Source organism: Aquarana catesbeiana, linkage group LG11 (assembly GCF_042186555.1).
Source record: "Aquarana catesbeiana isolate 2022-GZ linkage group LG11, ASM4218655v1, whole genome shotgun sequence".
NCBI lineage: Eukaryota > Metazoa > Chordata > Amphibia > Anura > Ranidae > Aquarana > Aquarana catesbeiana.
In genome coordinates this window covers 258361584-258380790 of record NC_133334.1, presented here as the reverse complement: position 1 = coordinate 258380790, position 19207 = coordinate 258361584, and the positions used below count along the sequence as shown (strand labels likewise).

Genomic DNA, 19207 nt, shown 5'->3' with positions numbered 1-19207 from the left:
TACTCATTTACTTTTGGGAACAGAACAGCCTTGCCAAAATGGGAATGGGAGGTTGACATTACATCAAGTTTAAAATGCTTAACAAATGTATTTGTTGAGCTCCAGCTGGCTGCATTGCATATAATTTACGTTGAAACCTTAGCATGAGATGCCCAAGATGCGGATAAATTCTTCGTATTCAAGAAGCGATGACTCTCTGAGAGACTGATTTCCCTTTCTTTGGTCCTTTCGGATAATGAGATTTTATCTACTCAGAACTCCTTGGTTTTTAGGAGATACAGTAGGTCTTGTTAGGGTAACCATGTCCAAGCCAGAGAAATCTTCTGACTCCCCTGCTAGGGAGCGTAGAACTGCTTCCCAGTTGTAATGGAAAGCAGAGGAAACTTTGGGTATAAATTCCAGAGAAGGCCAAAGAAGGACTTTGTCGGAATGGATGATACAGAAAAGTTCTTCTGAGGAGAGTGCTTCAAGTACAGAAGCTCTTTGAGCTGAAGTTATAACACTAAGGAAAACTACCTTCCAAGTAAGCTGTTCCATGGGACATGATTCAATAGGGTGGAAAGAAGGACCTCCAAGGACTTCCAATACCAGAGTCAAATCCCATGAGGGAAAAAACATTTTCAACGGTGGTTTTACTTTCATAGCTGCTTGGAGAAATTGCTGCACCAACTTTCAAGCTATTGTAGCTGAGACCCATATCTAGACCCGTCTGAAGGAATGTCAAAATTTCCACTAGTTTAGGGACCAGGGGATTGAATCCTTCCGATTTTGCCAAGGAAAAGAACTTCTAAGATAAGTGACTTTCATGGAGGATAGTTTGCAAGACAGACAGAGGAAAAACCTATGTTAACAATTTCTCCCTTTCAATAAGAACACAGTCAGGCTCAGCCTCTGCGGATTGTGATGTTGCCAATGCTTCTGAAGCAACAGGTCTGTCCTCCAAGGTAGATGATAAGGAGGAGCTATCATCATCTGGATTAGGAGTAGAAACCACGGCCTCCTCGGCCAAAATGATTGCTATCTTCCTGCTGATTTTCAGAAGGGTCTTCAAAATTTAGGCTGTTGGTGGAAATACATACAAGAGGTTGAAGTTTCAGTGAATAGAAAAGGCATTCTGAGCCATTGCTTGGCGACTGAAGAAGTGGGAGCAGAAGTGAGGAAGATGGGCATTCTTGGGAGTTGCCATCAGGTCCACTTCTAGAATCCCCCAATTGTTGGAGATTGGTCTGGGATTTAAGGACCATTAGCTCTTGCCCGGAAACTCCCGGCTTAGTCTGTCCGCTAGGGTATTCTCCCTGCCCCGAAGGTAGGAATGCAGTCAAGGTCTGCAGGTGTTCCTCTGCCCAAGCAAAAATTTGTGCCGCTATTTTGAAAAAGGGGGAGACTCCTCGTGCCGCCCTGATTCGCTATATAAGCTACGGCTGTCTTGTCCATCAGGAATTTGACACAGGTCCCGTTCAGAAGACTGGAACATGCCTTTAGCGCATGTGATGCCACCATGAGTTCCAGAATATTGGATTGAGAAGGAAGAGATGTTTGCCATCGTCCTTTAACTTGGTATCCTAGGCAATGCGCCACCAACCCTGGAGACTGGCATCTGAAGTAACAATGATTCACTCTCCAGGGTTGAGGGGAGCCCCCGAGTCAACTTGTCTCATGTTGACCACCAGATGAGATCTTGGTGAAGAGAGTGGGAAATGAGGATTCTTTGATCTGGGGACAATCGATCAGACAGAAGGAAAGAATTCACTCGGCACTCAGTGATGGGTATAACACGTCCATTTGGGTACAGGTCAGTAACTGCGCAATCTTCCGATGGGGAAAAATTAGACTCCCTCTAACCGTTTAAAAAATGACGCCAAAATACTCCATCGATTGCTGGAGAAACAGTTGGCTTTAACCAGTCAAACCTCGTCAGGATCCCTAGCACCAAGATTTTTTGTTCCCTCAGGATCTGTGGAGAGCTTGGCAGGACAAGAATTGTCTAGATCAGACCCAAGGTATACTGTCATGAGGAGACCCAGGAAAGATCTGCAGGACATTTGCAGGACATCTAGGCAAGTTATACAGTTTATTGCATTTTGCAGTAACCCCAGATATACACATTATTCACCATTTACATGTGATAATGCCATGCCACTTCCATTGCTCTGCTGTAGTCATTTTTGATATGACACTTTTTTTTACATTGCTCTCCCTGGTGGCTCTGCTTGTACAATGCATGGTCAATGTCTGTGAGCACCTGACCGTCACACCTATATTATATGGTCAGATGTACATAAACTCCCCTCCCGAATTATGGAGTTCAGGTGTCTCCCGTGAAGGCTACTGTTAATACTATATTATACTAAGACATTGTAGACAATTGTGTTCTTCAAACCTTGTGTTAACAGTTTAGTGAAGACCTTTATCTGTTCCCCCATGACTGTGCCCCTGTGTACAAAGCCAGCTCCATAAAGACATGGTGTGACCAGTTTGTGTGAAGGGACTTATGTGTCCTGTACAGAGCCCTGACCTCAACCCTACTGAACACCTTTGGGATGAACTAGAACGCCAATTGTTAGCTAGGTCTTCTCACCCAACATCAATACCTGACCTCACAAATTGGCACAGATTAACCCCAAACACCCTCCAAAATCCTAAAGAAAGTCAAGAAGAGTTGAGGATTTTATAGCTACAAAGGGGGCAACTCCATAATAACTGGCCATGGGGGGAGGGGGCAACTCCATATTAGTGGCCATTGGGGAAGAGGGGAAACTCCATCATAATGGCCATGGTGGGGATGGGGCAACTCCATATTAATGATCATAGGGGTAAGGGGCAACTTCATTCTTATGACCATAGGGGGAGGAGGCAACTCCATATTAGTGCCCATTAAGGAAGGGAGGCAACTCCATTTTAATGAGCATGGGGGAGGGGGCAACTTTATATTAACGGCCATAGGGGGAGGGGGCAACTTCATATTAATGGCCATGGGGGGGGGGGGCAACTCCATATTATTGACCATGGGGGAGAGGGGGCAACTCCATAATAATGGCAATGGGGGGTGGGAATGCCATATTAATGGCCATGGGGAAGGGGGCAACTCCATAATAATGACCATGGGGGGAGGGGGGCAACTCCATATTAACTGGAATGGGAGGAGTGCACAACTCCATATTAATTGGAAAGAGGTGAGGGCACAACTCCATATTAATTACAAGGGAGGGAGGGGGCAACTCCATAATGGCCATGGGGGGAGGCAACTCCATATTAATGACCATAGGGGGAGGGCCAGCTCCATATTATTGGCCTTGGTTTTGGAATGGGAGTCTAACAAGTGCATGTAGGTGTGATGGTCAGCTATAAACAGGTTTCAGCTATATAGTGTATCTGTATGGGTATACAATGTATATCAGCCTTCTGAGGGACTGCTGAGATTACAGGATAAGCCATGTCCCACATCTGCAGCTTTCAATCAGTGTTAAAGTTGATCTCTGGGAATTAGACAAAATCTACCCTTTCAGTGTAAAAAAACAAAAAAAAATAATATTAATAATGATAAAAAATGTGATAAACTAACAAAAATATAATATATTCCAAAACTGTATATAGAGTATTTTGATTGCTGTGATGATAAATTCTGTGTTAAGTGTCACATTCTACAGACAAAATAAAAATAATAAGCAAACTAATAAAAGTTAAATATATGGTGCCACAAACGTGAATCATAAAGTGCTATAGTGCATATAACAGTGACGTTCTAATCAAACACAGATCAGTCCAACATATTCGGTATATAGTCCTTATTAAAGGTATAATGGTGACTTCATAAAAACGTGAAAATAACGTGTTGCGGCGTCCCCACTCAGGTGCTCCCCACCCTCTGGCAATGGCCGCTCACCTTAGAGCGTACCACCAGTTTGGTATACCGCCAAAAGAAGGCTCTATTTGTGTGAAAAAAACTATAGAAATTTCATTTGGGTACAGTGTTGTATGACCGCGCAATTGTCATTCAAAGTGTGACAGCGCTGAAAGCTGAAAATTGGCCTGGGCAGGAAGGGGTTAAAAGTGCCCTATATTGAAGTGGTTAATGAGCAAACATTGAGGCCCTCACATCAAAATAACTGTAGAGAGGTAGAGTCATTAGACATGTAATCTTGATTTCAAGTAACCAGGAAAAAAGTTGAACTCAGAACAAACAAGGTGCATGCAGGCTAAATCTAGAGGAGCACTTTTTTTCTCCTATTTAACTTCCCTCCTCTGCACCGAGCGTCATTTCTTCCTGCAGTCTCTGCCGCCTCCCGCACTCACTAATACGAGCTGGGGAGATGTCTGCTCTCTGTCTGTATTTTCTGCTTTAACTCTCACCACCCATTGAAGCAACCAATGCATTGTTATCTCCCCTCCCACTTTGACCAATCATTATTATTTCAGGAGGAGAGATTTTCCCGCAGGCGTAACTTCCTCTGCAGCTTCAGATATTCCAAAATGCTCAACATCGCCCTCTAGTTGGAGCTTTAAAGGGGTTGTAAAGTAAATTTTTTTTTTTTTTTTTAAATAACAAACATGTTATACTTACCTTCACTGTGCAGCTCGTTCTGCACAGAGTGGCCCCGAACCTGGTCTTCTGGGGTCCCTCGGCGGCTGTTTCAGCTCCTCCCCGCAAGCATTTACCACCTTAATGCGAGCTCCCTCGCACGGTGGTGAGTGCTTGCGGGCGCGCTCCCGTGATACAGCCGGCGGCTATAGCCGCTCGCTGTATCACTCGGCCCCGCCCCCCAGCGCGCCGCGTCATCGGATGTGATTGACAGCAGCGCGAGCCAATGGCTGCGCTGCTTTCAATCCATCCACTGCAGCCAATCAGCGACCAGGCTGAGCTGCAATGAAGATGACGAGGACGAGCAGCGAAGATTCGAGGCGTCAGGTAAGTAAAACGGGGGGCCTGGGGGCGGCGGTACTGTCAAAAGTTTTTTCACCTTAACGCATAGAATGCGTTAAGGTGAAAAATTTTTTACCTTTACAACCCCTTTAAGGCTGGGTTAACACTATTGCGATGCCAGACACCGCGTGTGATTCGCACTGCATTGCTGTGCAGACTGTATGGCTGAATTTGCACCATTTGAACCATAATGGTGCAGGACCCTTTTTTTTGGTCCGCACTGGAATCAGATTGCATGGGTGTTCACACCTGTGCAATTACGATTCCTGCACCATTTTACAGTTCGCACTGCGATCTGCAAACTGATCTAATGCCCCGTACACACGGTCGGATTTTCCGATGGAAAATGTCCGATCGGAGCTTGTTGTCGGAAATTCCGACCGTGTGTAGGCTCCATCGGACATTTTCCATTGGATTTTCCGACACACAAAGTTTGAGAGCTTGCTATAAAATTTTCCGACAACAAAATCCGTTGTCGGAAATTCCGATCGTGTGTACACAAATCCGACGGACAAAGTGCCACGCATGCTCAGAATAAATAAAGAGATGAAAGCTATTGGCTACTGCCCCGTTTATAGTCCCGACGTACGTGTTTTACGTCACCGCGTTCAGAACGATCGGATTGTCCGACAACTTTGTGTGACCGTGTGTATGCAAGACAAGTTTGAGCCAACATCCGTCTGAAAAAATCCTAGGATTTTGTTGTCGGAATGTCCGAACAAAGTCCGACCATGTGTACGGGGCATAAGGGTGTCATTAACTTTGTATTGACACCCGCAGCAGTACGCATAGGGCAGTATGAACTGCCTGCAAGAGACATGCGATGCGGAAACCCGCATAGGAATCGCGCTGGTTTCCAAATCGCATATGTGTGAACCCAGCCTTAATGTCCTCATAGTTACATTATATCATTGTCAAGACTCACTGACTGAAACTTTTCCAGTGCAGAAAGAACAACTAAGGAGTAAAACACGCATCTCCGTCATTATAATAATGCTCAAGTCTAGCCAGGACTTTTTCTCAGACTTGAATAGAGTGGGAAAAGGTCTCTTTTTAACTTTTGCTGCACAAACATTTTCCTGTCTTGTTGTGAACGTGTCCAACAAATCAGGAAGTCAACAAAAAATCTCTGCAATAGGGAAACAACTGAAACAATATTTGTAGTACAAACAGGCTTTTATTTATTTTCACTGTGTGTGTCCCCATTTTGGGACATTTCCCCTCACTTCCTGTCTAGGTAACAGAACAGGAAGTGAGGGAGAATCTCCCCATTGGAGGCATAGACAACTTTTAAAATCAACCTCTCCGCAACCAAAGCTAAAATAAAGTTCGGGTTTGACACTTTACTAAACTCTGTGTATATACTGCATGTAATCTGGCTTGGTGATTCTTTTTAAAATGTATGTCAAAACAAAAATGTGTCTTTTTTGCTTTGGATGGAGCCGCGGGATATTAGAACTCCTGACTTGTTTTTGCTGCTATCCGGGGCTCTGTTTTGCCAGATGGGACGTGAGTGGAACTTTACATCAGGGACACAAACAGAATTTAAAATATTAGAGTGGGGGGAGGATAGAACCCAAACTAAATTTTTATTTCTATGCCTAATAAGGGAGACAGAGTGCAAAATCTTTTAATTAGTCACAATATAGATAACATTGAACAACCAACGCGTTTCATGGGGTTTAGAATCTCCCCCTTCCTTCATCATGTACATGATTGACTGCAAATGGTTATACTGGGGTTATCGCTGCAGCTGTCAACCATAACCCTGGTTTTAAAATTTTCAGCCAGCAATCCTAGTGGCTAATTAGCCGCTGGATTGCTTTTACAGGTGGCGGGAGGGGGGCGGGGACTCTAGTGCCCATCAGATGATTGTGCCCACTTACAATAGAGGTGTTCGATGACAGGGGTCTCTAAACTTTCTAAACCAAGGGCCGGTTTACTGCCCTTCAGACTTTAGGGGGGCAGGCTGTGGCCAAAATGTCCCACTGTCAGTGGGAGGAATTGTGCCCCATCATTGGTGTCAGTGGGAGGAAATGTGCCCCATCATTGGTGTCATTGGGAGGAACTGTGCCCCATTGTTGGAGTCATTGGGAGGAATTTTGCCCCATTGTTGGAGTCATTGCGAGGAATTTTGCCCCATTGTTGGGTGTCATTGTGACCCACCATTGGTGTTATTGGGAAGAACTGTGCCCCATCCTTGGATCATTGGGCCCCATTGTTGGTGTCAATGGGAGGAACTGTACCCCATCATTGGTGTCATTGGGAAGAACTGTGCCCCATCATTGGTGTCATTGGGCCCCATTCTTGGTGTCAATGGGGGGGAGGCGAGTACCTGTTTTTTACAGGTATCCTGTCCCCATGTCTGGGAGACCGTGCCACAGCGAAGTACGTCAGCAGCTCAGCCTCCCTCCTCCTCTCCCCCTTTACCAGCAATGGTGGCGGCAGCACCTGACCAGCTGATGTAAACATCGGCTGCGGTGCCGGCATCGCTGGACTCCAGGACAGGTAAGTGTCCTAATGTTAACCACTTGCAGACCGCCGCACACCGATATACGTCCTAAATTTGAAGAAGTATATCTTTGTTATGGCAGCAACTAGCTGCCATAACCCCGGTATCCTCTTCTTCAGCGGGCGGTCCAGTTTCCGATAATAGTGGTCTCTGCAGCGGATTCACCGCAAGATCACTTTTAACGGCGGCAGGAGAGGGCACCCCGCCGCTCTCCGGTGCCCTCCGCCGCTTACCAGAGCCATCGGTAGTGGCAGAGGCGATCGGATCCTTCCCCTTCCTTGGTATGGAGACGAGTGAGGGGAAGATGGCCCCCCACCCGTCTCCATACCATTGCAGGGCGGAAGCCACGTCAAAACGTCACTTCCGCCCATAGATCTTAAAGGGCCTTTGTTTTTTGTTTGTTTTCAAATGACAATTTTTTAGTGTAAATATGAGATCTGAGGTCTTTTTGACCCCAGATCTCATATTTAAGAGCTTGCTGTCATGCTTTTTTTTCTATTACAAGGGATGTTTACATTCCTTGTAATAGGAATAAAAGTGACACATTTTTTTTAAAGAACAATATAAAAATAAAAAATAAAAGGTAAAAAAAAAAAAGAAAAAAAAAAGTAAACACGCCCCGTCCCGCCGAGCTTGTGTGCAGAATCGAACGTATACGTGAGTAGCGCCTGCATATGAAAACGGTGTTCAAACCACACATGTCAGGTATCACCACGATTGGTAGAGCGAGAGCAAGAATTCTAGCCCTAGACCTCCTCTCTAACTCAAAACCTGTAGAATTCTTTAAATGGAGGTTTTTAAGGGTAAAAGTTTGTCGCCATTCCACGAGCGGGCGCAACTTTGAAGCGTGACATGTTGGGTATCAATTTACTCGGCGTAACATTATCTTTCACACTATAAAAAAAAAATGGGCTAACTTTACTGTTGTATTATTTTCTAATTCAAAAAATTTATTAATTTCTAAAAAAAAAGTGCGCTTGTAAGACCGCTGCACAAATACGGTGTGACAGAAAGTATTGCAACGACTGCCATTTTATTCTCTAGGGTGTTTGGGGGTTCTAAGTAATTTTCTAGCAAAAAAAAAAAACTGTTTCTAACTTGTAAACAACAAATCTCAGAAAGAGTCTCGGTCCTTAAGTGGTTAAAAGTCAATTTTTAAAAGGGGTGGGCAGAACTCCTCTTTAAGGGGTGTACCTTCATTCCTAATAATAGTTCCATAAAGAGTTATACCAAAATAATGGGACTGTCATGATACCCAAAAAGTCTACTTAAACCTAAATCATTACTTAATGCTGACATTGGGGTGACGTCATGTGATTGTCCAATGTAGTGAATACTAGCAGTGTGATGTCATGTGATCGCTCAGTGTAGTGAATGCTGACATTGGGGTGATGTCATGTAATTTCTCAGGGTAGTGAACACTGGCAGTGTGATGTCGTGTGATTACTTAATGTAACGAACGCTGATATTGGGATGATGTCATGCGATCACTCAGGCACACATAAGTCTAATGATGTACATGCTCTAGATTTTTACTTCTGTCTATGCACCTGTTGCAGATTTCCCTCATTTTCTGTCTAGTGAAAAAGTTGTCAGCAGGACAGGAAGTAAAGGGAAAATCTGTTTAATGAAGCACTAGATAGCAGTAAAAAAAAAAAAAAAAAAAAAAAGATAGTGGGTTCAAATCCTTTTCTAGGCCATCCAAAATAAAAAAAACATTTTTGGTTTGACATACACTGTAAGGGGTGTATTCCTAAAATAAATTGCAAAGCTATGCACTATGCAAAACTGCACCAATATTCATTTTAATGTTACTAGGCAATTATTATTTTTTTTTCTCCAGGTTGAATGTTCTTCTTTCATGAGAATAACGTGAATCAGGAAAATACCACATTATGGCCACTAGAGGGAGCTGACGATTATAGTAAATAAGTATTAATTTCTTATGATTATCAGCTCCATCTAGTGGCCATGATGTGGTATTTTTCTTATTCACACTATTTATCAGAATGAAGAACATCCAACCTGGAGTAATAATAGCCTAGGAAAGCACATGCAGTTTCACAGGATGAATAGCTCTGCCAATTTTTTTGTATAAATACACCTGTAAGTCTTTCGTCCACATGGACTATGCTATTCCTTTTTTTCTGTTCTGTTTTCTAACTCTTTCTGTCTCCTTTCTTTCTCTTTCAGGGCTCCGCCCCCATCCTGGTAGTCATGGTTATTTTGCTAAACATCGGAGTTGCCATTTTGTTTATTCACTTTTTCATTTGATGGGACTGCTCCAACGTTTGCAAAAAAAAAAAAAGAAAAAAGATAAATAATAAAATTTTCAAAACTAAAAACAAAAAACATATATATGTAAACTAAAAATTCTAGAAGTCTGGACGCAGCTTATAGAGCCAGGAATGCAACTATGGCTCCGTCATCGGCTGAATTTTCTGATTGAGCCTCTACATTTTAATATCCATTATTTTATTTTATTTTTTTCTTCCAAAGGAACAAGAATTAAGTTTAAATCACAGTTTGCCTTTCCCCTCCCGTGGGTAACGTCATTTATTTTTTTTCTTTTTCTTTCTTTCTTTTTTTTTTTTTTTTTCTTTTTTTCTTTGTTTGTTGGGTTTATTCTTTCTTGCTTGTTTGGCATGTGAGAATGCAAAAAGATATTGACTTACTTTTTTGGTTTTCTTTTTTTATCCTGGTCAGTCCTTTCCTGAAAGCTGCGTTGTACATGTGAAATGGGTTTTAACAGGAAAAAAAAAACCTAGAAAAAAACAAAGACACTTGGTTGACCCACTTAATGGACGATGTTGCAAACCGTTTATGGTCAGAGGTTACCCACGACTGTTTAATGGTCTTCATTCTAGGCAGATGCTATGAAAAAAAATGGAATGTGTAGTGCCATTGCTGATTAATATTTGAATACTTTTTTTTTATTGTAGAATTTTTTTTTTTTTTTTAGAGTTAGACTTTAGACAGGTGGACATTCACTTGAGTTCACAGCAAATGGTTCTTTGTGAGGTCAGTTCTATTATTTTCCACTTTTTATTGGACCCAAATTCTAAATCGTTTTTTTCCCCAAAAAATACATTTGTAAAAATTGTCTACAAATTATATGTTTATTTCCAGCCAAAAAAAAAAAATGTTTTGGCTGGACAGAGAAAAAAAAAGTTATACATTGAAATGAACCCCTTTCTTTTGTTTAACACTAAACGAAACTGGACAACTCAAGGGCAGATAATTCTTGAAGCTTCGATTGTCATCAACCAAGGGTCCACTTCCACCTCTCAGTTCCATTGTTCACAATGGCGCCCCAAGACACCTCGGACACGTGAAAAATAAAAATTGAATAAAAAAAAAAAATTTGGATAACGATCCATTTGTGGTCTTGCAGAATTACTTAAAAGATTTTTTTTTTTTAGGATGCACATGTTCAGAAAGAAAAAAAAAATGGATAACGACCCATTGGTGCTCTTGGAAAACTATAGAAAAAGTTTTTTTTTTTTTGTTTTTTACTGAATGTGGTCCAATAAAAAGTGCACTTAATAGATAGTTCACTAGCATACATTTTTATGTTAAATTGTGTTCACTTCATACATCCAATTTCTTTCTGAAAAACGCATACTTTTTTTTTTTTTATTCACTTTCTATATACTGCTCACCAATAAATTAGACTCTGCCAAATCATTTTAGAAGACACAACCAATCAGTCTGCAATGGGAACTGATGGCCTAGGTCTGTGATGCGGTGATTGGCTAGCCAAAAAAAGCAGCTACCTCCATTATTTTCATGTCACCTTTGTACCTAAACGGACCTGTGAAGTGAACACAATTTTGCTTAGCCCGCCAAGAATGCTTTGGAGGATGTCATTTTCATGTTGCAATATTCACTTCTGACCGGCTAAGAACAGCACCCCTTCCTTCTACCCCCACAAAAACTGGAATGTAAACTGCGGGGCATTATACAAAACTCGCTCTGCCGCTGCTGAAAACCATCCCTTCCCCAAATCGGGATTATAACAGCAAAGTGAACATTGTATCTCTGGCAAAAAAAAAAGTTATTTTAATCAGCTGAAAAAAATACCCGTACCCCCGTCTGTTCCTGCATGCATGATGTTGGCTTCTCGTCTTTCTTTTCATCCACTGTAATTTTTAATCAGAGTGCCACCTGTCTCTTCACTAACACATTTTGGGCCATGAGAAATTTTGGGAAATGTTAAAATTGTTGGTTTTACTTAGAGGGAGGTGTTTTTCTGACCTGATACTCTTCCTTTGTCTTGGCACCAAATTGGTGGCATTGATGGGTTGGCCATAAACCGCTAACCAATTCTTTGCTAGTTAATATTTGGGGCTATGGACTATTGGGTGTTTCACGTAGGAAGACTTACTAATAGAGATGCTGGGACTTCAAAATTAATTTGTACAGTCAAGTGAAGGAAGATTTCCAATAAGCCCACTAGCTTTGGTGAGGTGCCTCACATGGTTTCCTCAATGGGTACTCAGAGGTGACTCAAACCATGAAGTATAGAACGGAGCACCAAACCACAAGATGAGAGAGTCCAGGAAGCAAGTGTTCATAATTTGATCATATAATAGCCAATGCCTTTCCGGAGCCAAACACTCTTCCTTCATCAGGGCTTTAAAAAAAAAAAAAGAGTTTAAAGTGGAGTTCCACCCACTTTTACAACTCTTCAGCATCCCTCACTAAACTGCACACTAAACAAATTGGATATTTAAAAAAAAATGTTCTCAGCACCTACTGTATATCTGCTGTATTCATTTTTCACTTCCTCCTCCCTGGCCGTGGCCCATCGCATCATTTCCTGTTTGCAATGCCTTCTAGGAAGGGGCGGCAACTTCCTCTGACACTGCCGTTGCTATGGAAACCTGACCTGAAACCTATTACACTGCTTGTGCTGCACTGAGCATGTGCGAGATCTGCAAGGATGAGATCCAGGAAGAAATACAGTCTGGCTTCAGATGCCCACACTTAAGATGGCCACGGCCTGCTCTAAGTTTATAAAATAACAAACTACTGCTATAAACTAACAAAACAGACCTTAGTTTACAGACTAACTTTAATAGAATACATTAAGCTTGTGTATTATAGGGGTATTTTTATTTAAAAAGTATAATTTCGGCCGGAACACCACTTTAACTTCTGCTATTCATTTTGGTATAGCGGTTTTTAAAGAGAACAATGTCAGATTTAAGTTCCATTTGTGTCCAATTGTTTTAAGCCCTGGTGCAGCAGTATGTTTGATCCCCAAAACGCTTTGGATTTTATATGATGAAATTATGAGCAATTAAAGACTTCTTGGACTTTCATCTTGTGGTTTGGCTTCCTTTTCAAAACTTCTATGGTTTATACAGGAAAGGAGCATCCTGTATACTATCTGTAGAGCAGCTGCATTTTCATAAACACGAAATTACAATGATCAGCAGGACCTTTCCAAGCCAGCCAACCGGTTCTGTTAATTTTTTTTTCTATTATCGGAGACAAAGTTATAAGAGAAAGGTTGTATTCAAAGATTTGGGGATTTAAAATACCACACCCCCGGATTATTTATTTTTTTATAAATGTCTTTACAATCTACAAAACCTGGAAGAGGAAATGTCATTTTATGAGTGTGGTCATCAGAAAGAACATAAAGGAGTTGGTCCGGGTTTAACTATGTGAGATTTCCAGGTTCCAAGGCCATTCTACCCTGACAGCTAACAAATGAGAAGTATCAGATCACCAAGCAAAAGAAAGGTCATTAATCAGACAGAGGTCAGGGCAGGCAGTGTTAGGGTTGAGCCATTACATGGGCAGAAGGTTAAGACAGGAGGCAGATAGGAGTCATATCACAGGCAGAAGGTCGAAAGTACGTGCCCTACAGACAACAGGAACCAGAAGACAGCCTTCATTAAAACAAGAGTAGTAGTCTGATGTAGAACAGAAGAGCCCAATTTATCCTCCATACAAGGTGCCTGCTACAGTCACCCAACTTCTTTGTCCCAATCCTTTTCTCTGCTATATGTGAAGTCACACGTACCCCACTGCCACTGCCAGGCAAGATTGCAGGTGATCCGGTGACTTGATCCAACCTAGCCAAATATCTTCTCAGTCTGTCTATCCCAGTAAAACTGCCTGACATATTTTACACCGTGAGACAACTTTCATTCGATTGATAGTTCATTTTATCAGCCTGCTACCATTTTAACCACTTCAGACCCAGAAGATTTTATCCCCTTCCTGACCAGAGCACTTTTTACAATTTGGCACTGCGTCGCTTTAACTGACAATTGCGCAGTCGTTCAACGCTGTACCCAAATGAAATTTGTGTACTTTTTTTCCCACAAATAGAGCTTTCTTTTGGCAGTATTTGATCACCCCTGCGGTTTTTATTTTTTGTGCTATAAACAAGAAAATAGCGACAATTTTGAAAAAAAAACAATATTTTTGACTTTTTGCTATAATAAATATCCCCAAAAGTTTTTTTAAAAAACAAATTTCTTCATCAGTTTAGGCCAATATATATTCTTCTAAAAAAAAGTGGCAATAAGCGTATATTGATTGGTTTGCGCAAAAGTTATAGCGTCTGCAAACTATGGGAAAGATTTATGGCATTTTTATTCATTTATTTTTCACTAGTAACGGCCGTGATCTGCGATTTTTAGCGGTATTGTGATATTGCGACGGACAGATCGGAGACTTTTGACACTTTTTTGGGACCATTGGCATTTATACAGCGATCACTGCTATAAAAATGCACTGTTTACTGTGTAAATGTCACTGGCAGGGAAGGGGTTAACACTAGGGGGCGATTAAGGGGTTAAATGTGTGTTCCCTCAGCATGTTCTAACTGTGTGGGGATAGGAGTCACTAGTGGAGGAGCCATATCGTTTTTCCTACTTTGTAGGAACAAACGATATGGCTCCTCTCCTCTGACAGCACAGGGATTTGTGTGTTTACACACACAAATCACCATGCTGACGCTCGTGCATGCGATCGCGCGTGCCCGGCAGCAATCATGCCTGCCGGCCACGCGCATTGGGTCACCCGCTGTGCAGCAGGCACCTCCGTCTACGCGCACTCCCTCTGGTGGCCGAAAACCAGTAGGACATACCCGTACAGGATTTCGCCCAGGGGAGCCATTATGCCGCAGTATATCTGCGTGACACAGTCGGCAAGCGGTTCATGCAAGGTTCTGAGCAGGATGGCATCATAGTAGCTTGTGCGAGGTACTAAGCAAAATGACATTATGGTGGCTCATGTGAGGTTCTGAGCAAGATGATATCATGGTGGCTCATGTAAAGTCCTGAGCAGGATGACATTGTGGTGGTTTATGTAAGGTCCTAAACAGAATGACATCTTGGTCGCTCATGAGAGGTCCCTCGCGAATCGACATCATTGTGGCTTATGTAGGGTCCTGAACAGGATTTCATGGTGGCTCATATGGTCCTTACCAGGATGACATCATGGTGGCTTGTGTGAGGTTCTTAGCAGTATGACATCATGATGACTCGTGTGAGGTCTATAGCAGGATGACATCAGGGTGGTTCATGTGAGGGTCTTAGCAGGATGACATCGTGGTGACTCGTGAGGTTGTGAGCATGTTAACATCAGGCTGGGTCATATAAGGTTCTGAGCAAGATGACAGGGTGGCTTGTGAGGTACTTAGAGGAATGACATCATGGCAGCTCATGTGAGGTACATAGTAGGTTTACATCATGGTGGCTCACATGAGGTCTGAAGCAGGATGACAACTTGGTGGCTGGTGAGGTCCTGAGCAGGATGGCTGAGCAGGGTGGCATCATAATGGCTCATGTGAGGTCTTGAGCAGAATGACCTCTTGGTGGCTCATGTAAAGTTTTGAACCGGACAACATCACTGCCTCGTGTGTGGTCTTCAGCAGGTTAACATTATGGTGGCTCATTTAATCTCATTAGCAGGATGACATCATGGTGGCTCATGTAAGGTCACAAGCAGGATGACATAATGGTGGCTCATTTAAGGTCCCGAGTAGGATGACATCACAGTGGCCTTTGTGAGGTCCATAGCAGGATGACATCACCGTGGCTCATGTGAGGACCTGAGCAGGATGACATCTTGGTGGTTAGTGAGGTACTGAGCAGAATGACATCCTTAAGGTTTTAAGCAGGACAATATCACTGTGGCTCATGTACAGTTCTTAGCTGGTTTACGTCATGGTGGCTCATGTGATGTCTCTAGCAAGATGACATCATGGTGGCTTATGTGAGGTCCTTAGCAGGATGACATCATGGTGGCTCATGTAAGGTTCTGAGCAGGATGGCATCATGGTGGCTCACATGAGGTTCTTAGCAGAATGACATAATGGTTTTTCATGTGAGGTCCTTAGCAGAATGACATCAGAGTGTCCAACGAAAAGAAACAAATTCTCTTAACTGCCCTTTCCTGCAGCTTATGCTCATCTTCCCTTGACTGCCCTTTTTCTCTGGTAGAGCAAAGTGAAATACTTTCATGTTTTAAGATTGGGATCCTTTCCTTTCTCCCGCTATACAGTGCTGGGTACCTAAGCGGCTAACCCCAGGACTCCAGTTCGATAGCTTGGGGGTGGAGAGAGTCCTTAGCGACTACAGGGACTTGGAGCTTACAAAGCCCTTCTACTCTTCTTTCTGGAGGTTGAATGTGGCAAGGTGCAGAGAAGGAAAGCTAAAAAAATAAGCAGCAGGACAAGAAGGGGGGCAATTAGGTAAACCTGTTGCAAAGCACAGGTTCACCTTCAAGTGAATGTATTACAATGCACACAAGCAACCTATCACTCCACTAGAAACGTCTGATGGCACCAATTTTCAGGGCATTGATAGACTTTGTTCTGCCCCCCTGACCACTGCTTGGGACTTGTAGGTAATAAATAAGTCAGAAGATTCTTCAGTGCTGGATGGTGCAGCTACAGCATTATCACCAGGTCTTACATTCTTCACCACCAGATATTGGGGGAGGGGGGGCATCATTTATTGGGGGTGGGATGGAACCGTTAAGTGGGTATCAGAGGGTCCATGGATGTCTACGCTTGAGATTAACAGCATGTTATTTCTTTGCACAATATATGCAGAATCTGACTGACCTTGTACAGAGATACTTTGGAAATGACAAAAACAAAAAAAAAACAAAACAAAAAAAAAAACAGAAGAAAAAAAAAAAAAAAAGACAGAAACAATGTATTCTTTTCTATATGTCCCCCAATCTCCATTTGTTGGAACTTCTTTGTACCATGCCTGCTGACCCCGTTCCCTCAGTTCCTTATGATAAATATGCATATTCATTAAAAATTACGCATTCTTGTTTCACCTTGCTTGTGGAGCCTCGTATAATTCCACCATCGTGTGGGGTCACCAGTATTAACGCTTTTGTTCACAGGTCCCACGAAGAGGTATTCTAAAAAAACAAATGGCGAAAATCAAGTGGATTTTTCTACCTACTTTCCTGAATCACTCAACATTCGACTTGGAGAGGAAAATAGCCTAGGAACATTCGATGTTGCCCGCATTCCCCGAGGAGGAATGTACATGTCGTTTTTTCGGGTTATTAGCTCTTTTTTTAAATAAATAGACCTGTAGGCGTTTGTCAGGGCACAAAATAACATATTTATTATTTCTTAGCAACACATGCACATTTCACTGCCTTTTATCCCTTTACAGCCAACAAGAGATGGCCCTTTAAAAGTTTGTAAAACCAGTGGCGTTAGATGGGCTTCCTGGTCATGTGATCACTGTAATTGGCTGTCAGAGTGAAGTGATCCACAGCCTACCCCTCTAGCTCCCAGTCATTAACAGTGCCTGGGAGCTTGCAGTGACAGCAACGCCACTGTGTTGGGGATGCTGAGTGAGCACACTCCCAGGATGTCGGGTGTATGCATATACAGTGTCTTGAAAAAGTATTCATACCCCTTGAAATTTTCCACATTTTGTTATGTTACAACCAAAAATGTAAATGTATTTTATTGGGATTTTATGTGATAGACCAACACAAAGTGGCACATAAGGCCTCTTTCACATGAACGATCCGTTCAGGTCCGCCTGTCAGTTTTTTAGGTGACATGTCCGCTGACATCCGACCCGCTCCGATCCGAAAAAGTGTAACGGAGGAAAAACCTACTTTTACATCCTTTTTCGGATCGGATCAGGTCAACTGATTCCCCATAGGGGAGAGCGCCTCTCTGACAGGTCCGTCGCTGCACAGTGTGCAGAGACAGACCTGTCATCTTCCTGCTCAGCGGGGATCGGCAGAGCGATCCCCTCTGAACAAGCGGATGTTCACGGGGCGGATCATCACGGATCTGTCCCGTGTGAAATGACCCTAATTGTGGAGTGGAAGGAAAATGATAAATGGTTTTCAAAATTGTTTACAAATAAATGTGAAAAGTGTGGCGTGCATTTGTATTCAGCCCCCCTTTACTCTGATACCCCCAACTAAAATCTAGTGGAACCAATTGCCTTCAAAAGTCACCTAATAACTAAATAGAGTCCACCTGTGTGTAATTTAATCTCAGTATAAATACAGCTGTTCTGTGAAACCCTCAGAGGTTTGTTAGAGAACCCTAGTGAACAAACAGCATCATGAAGGCCAAGGAACACACCAGACAAGTCAGGGATAAAGTTGTGGAGAAGTTTAAAGCAGGGTTAGGTTATAAAAAAAAATACCCCAAGCTTTGAACATCTCACGGAGCTCTGTTCAATCCATCATTCGAAAATGGAAAGAGTATGGCACAACTGCAAACCTACCAAGACATGGCCGTCCACCTAAACTGACCGGCCGGGCAAGGAGAGCATTCATCAGAGAAGCTGCCAAGAGGCCCATGGTAACTCTGGAGGAGCTGCAGAGATCCACAGCTCAGGTGGGAGAATCTGTCCACAGGACAACTATTAGTCGTGCTCTCCACAAATCTGGCCTTTATGGAAGAGTGACAAGAAGAAAGCCATTGTTGAAAGAAAACCATGAGAAGTCCCGTTTGCAGTTTGCGAGAAGCCATGTGGGGGACACAGCAAACATGTAGAAGAAGGTGCTCTGATCAGATGAGGCCAAAACTGAATTTTTTGCCTAAAAGCAAAATGCTATGTGTGGCGGAAAAGTAAAACTGCACATCACCCTGAACACATCATCCCCACCGTTAAACATGATAGTGGCAGCATCATGTTGTGGGAATGCTTTTCTTCAGCAGGGACAGGGAAGCTGGTCAGAGTTGATGGGAAGATGGATGGAGCCAAATACAGGGCAATCTTAGAAGAAAACCTGTTATGCCGCGTACACGCGGTCGGATTTCTCGTCGGAAAAAGACATGACGGCTTTTCCGACGGGATTCCGCTCAAGTTTGCCTTGCATACACACGGTAACGTAAAAGTTTGCTGAAATTATGACCGTCAAGAACGTGGTGTTGTACAACACTACGACAAGCTGAGAAAATTAAGTTCAATGCTTCCGAGCATGCATCGAATTGTTTCCGAGCATGCGTTGGAATTTCGCACGTTGGAATTGCTACAGACGATCGCATTTTCGGATAGGAACTTTTTCCGCTCGAAAAATTGAGAGCATGTTCTCAAGCTTTTGCTGGCTGGAATTCGGCCAGCAAAAGACTGATGCAGCATACACACGGTCGCATTTTGCGACGAAAAATTCTCATCGGTCTTTTGCGGGCCGAAATTCCGATCGTGTGTACGCGGTATTAGAGTCTGCAAAAGAGACTGGGGCGGAGGTTTACCTTCCAGCAGGACAACGACCCTAAACATACAGCCAGAGCTACAATGAAA

General features: G+C 42.8%; 1 protein-coding gene across 1 annotated transcript in view; it reads left to right on the top strand.

Annotated features, from left to right (window-relative positions):
• JPH3 (junctophilin 3) overlaps positions 1-16750 on the top strand; it is a 159490-nt gene extending 142740 nt beyond the window's left edge. The window contains exon 5 of the mRNA XM_073605721.1: positions 9627-16750. Within this exon, the coding sequence (XP_073461822.1) occupies positions 9627-9707 (81 nt within the window). The 3' untranslated portion in view covers positions 9708-16750. The remainder of the gene's footprint in view (positions 1-9626) is intronic.
• The last annotated feature ends 2457 nt before the right edge of the window (positions 16751-19207 follow it).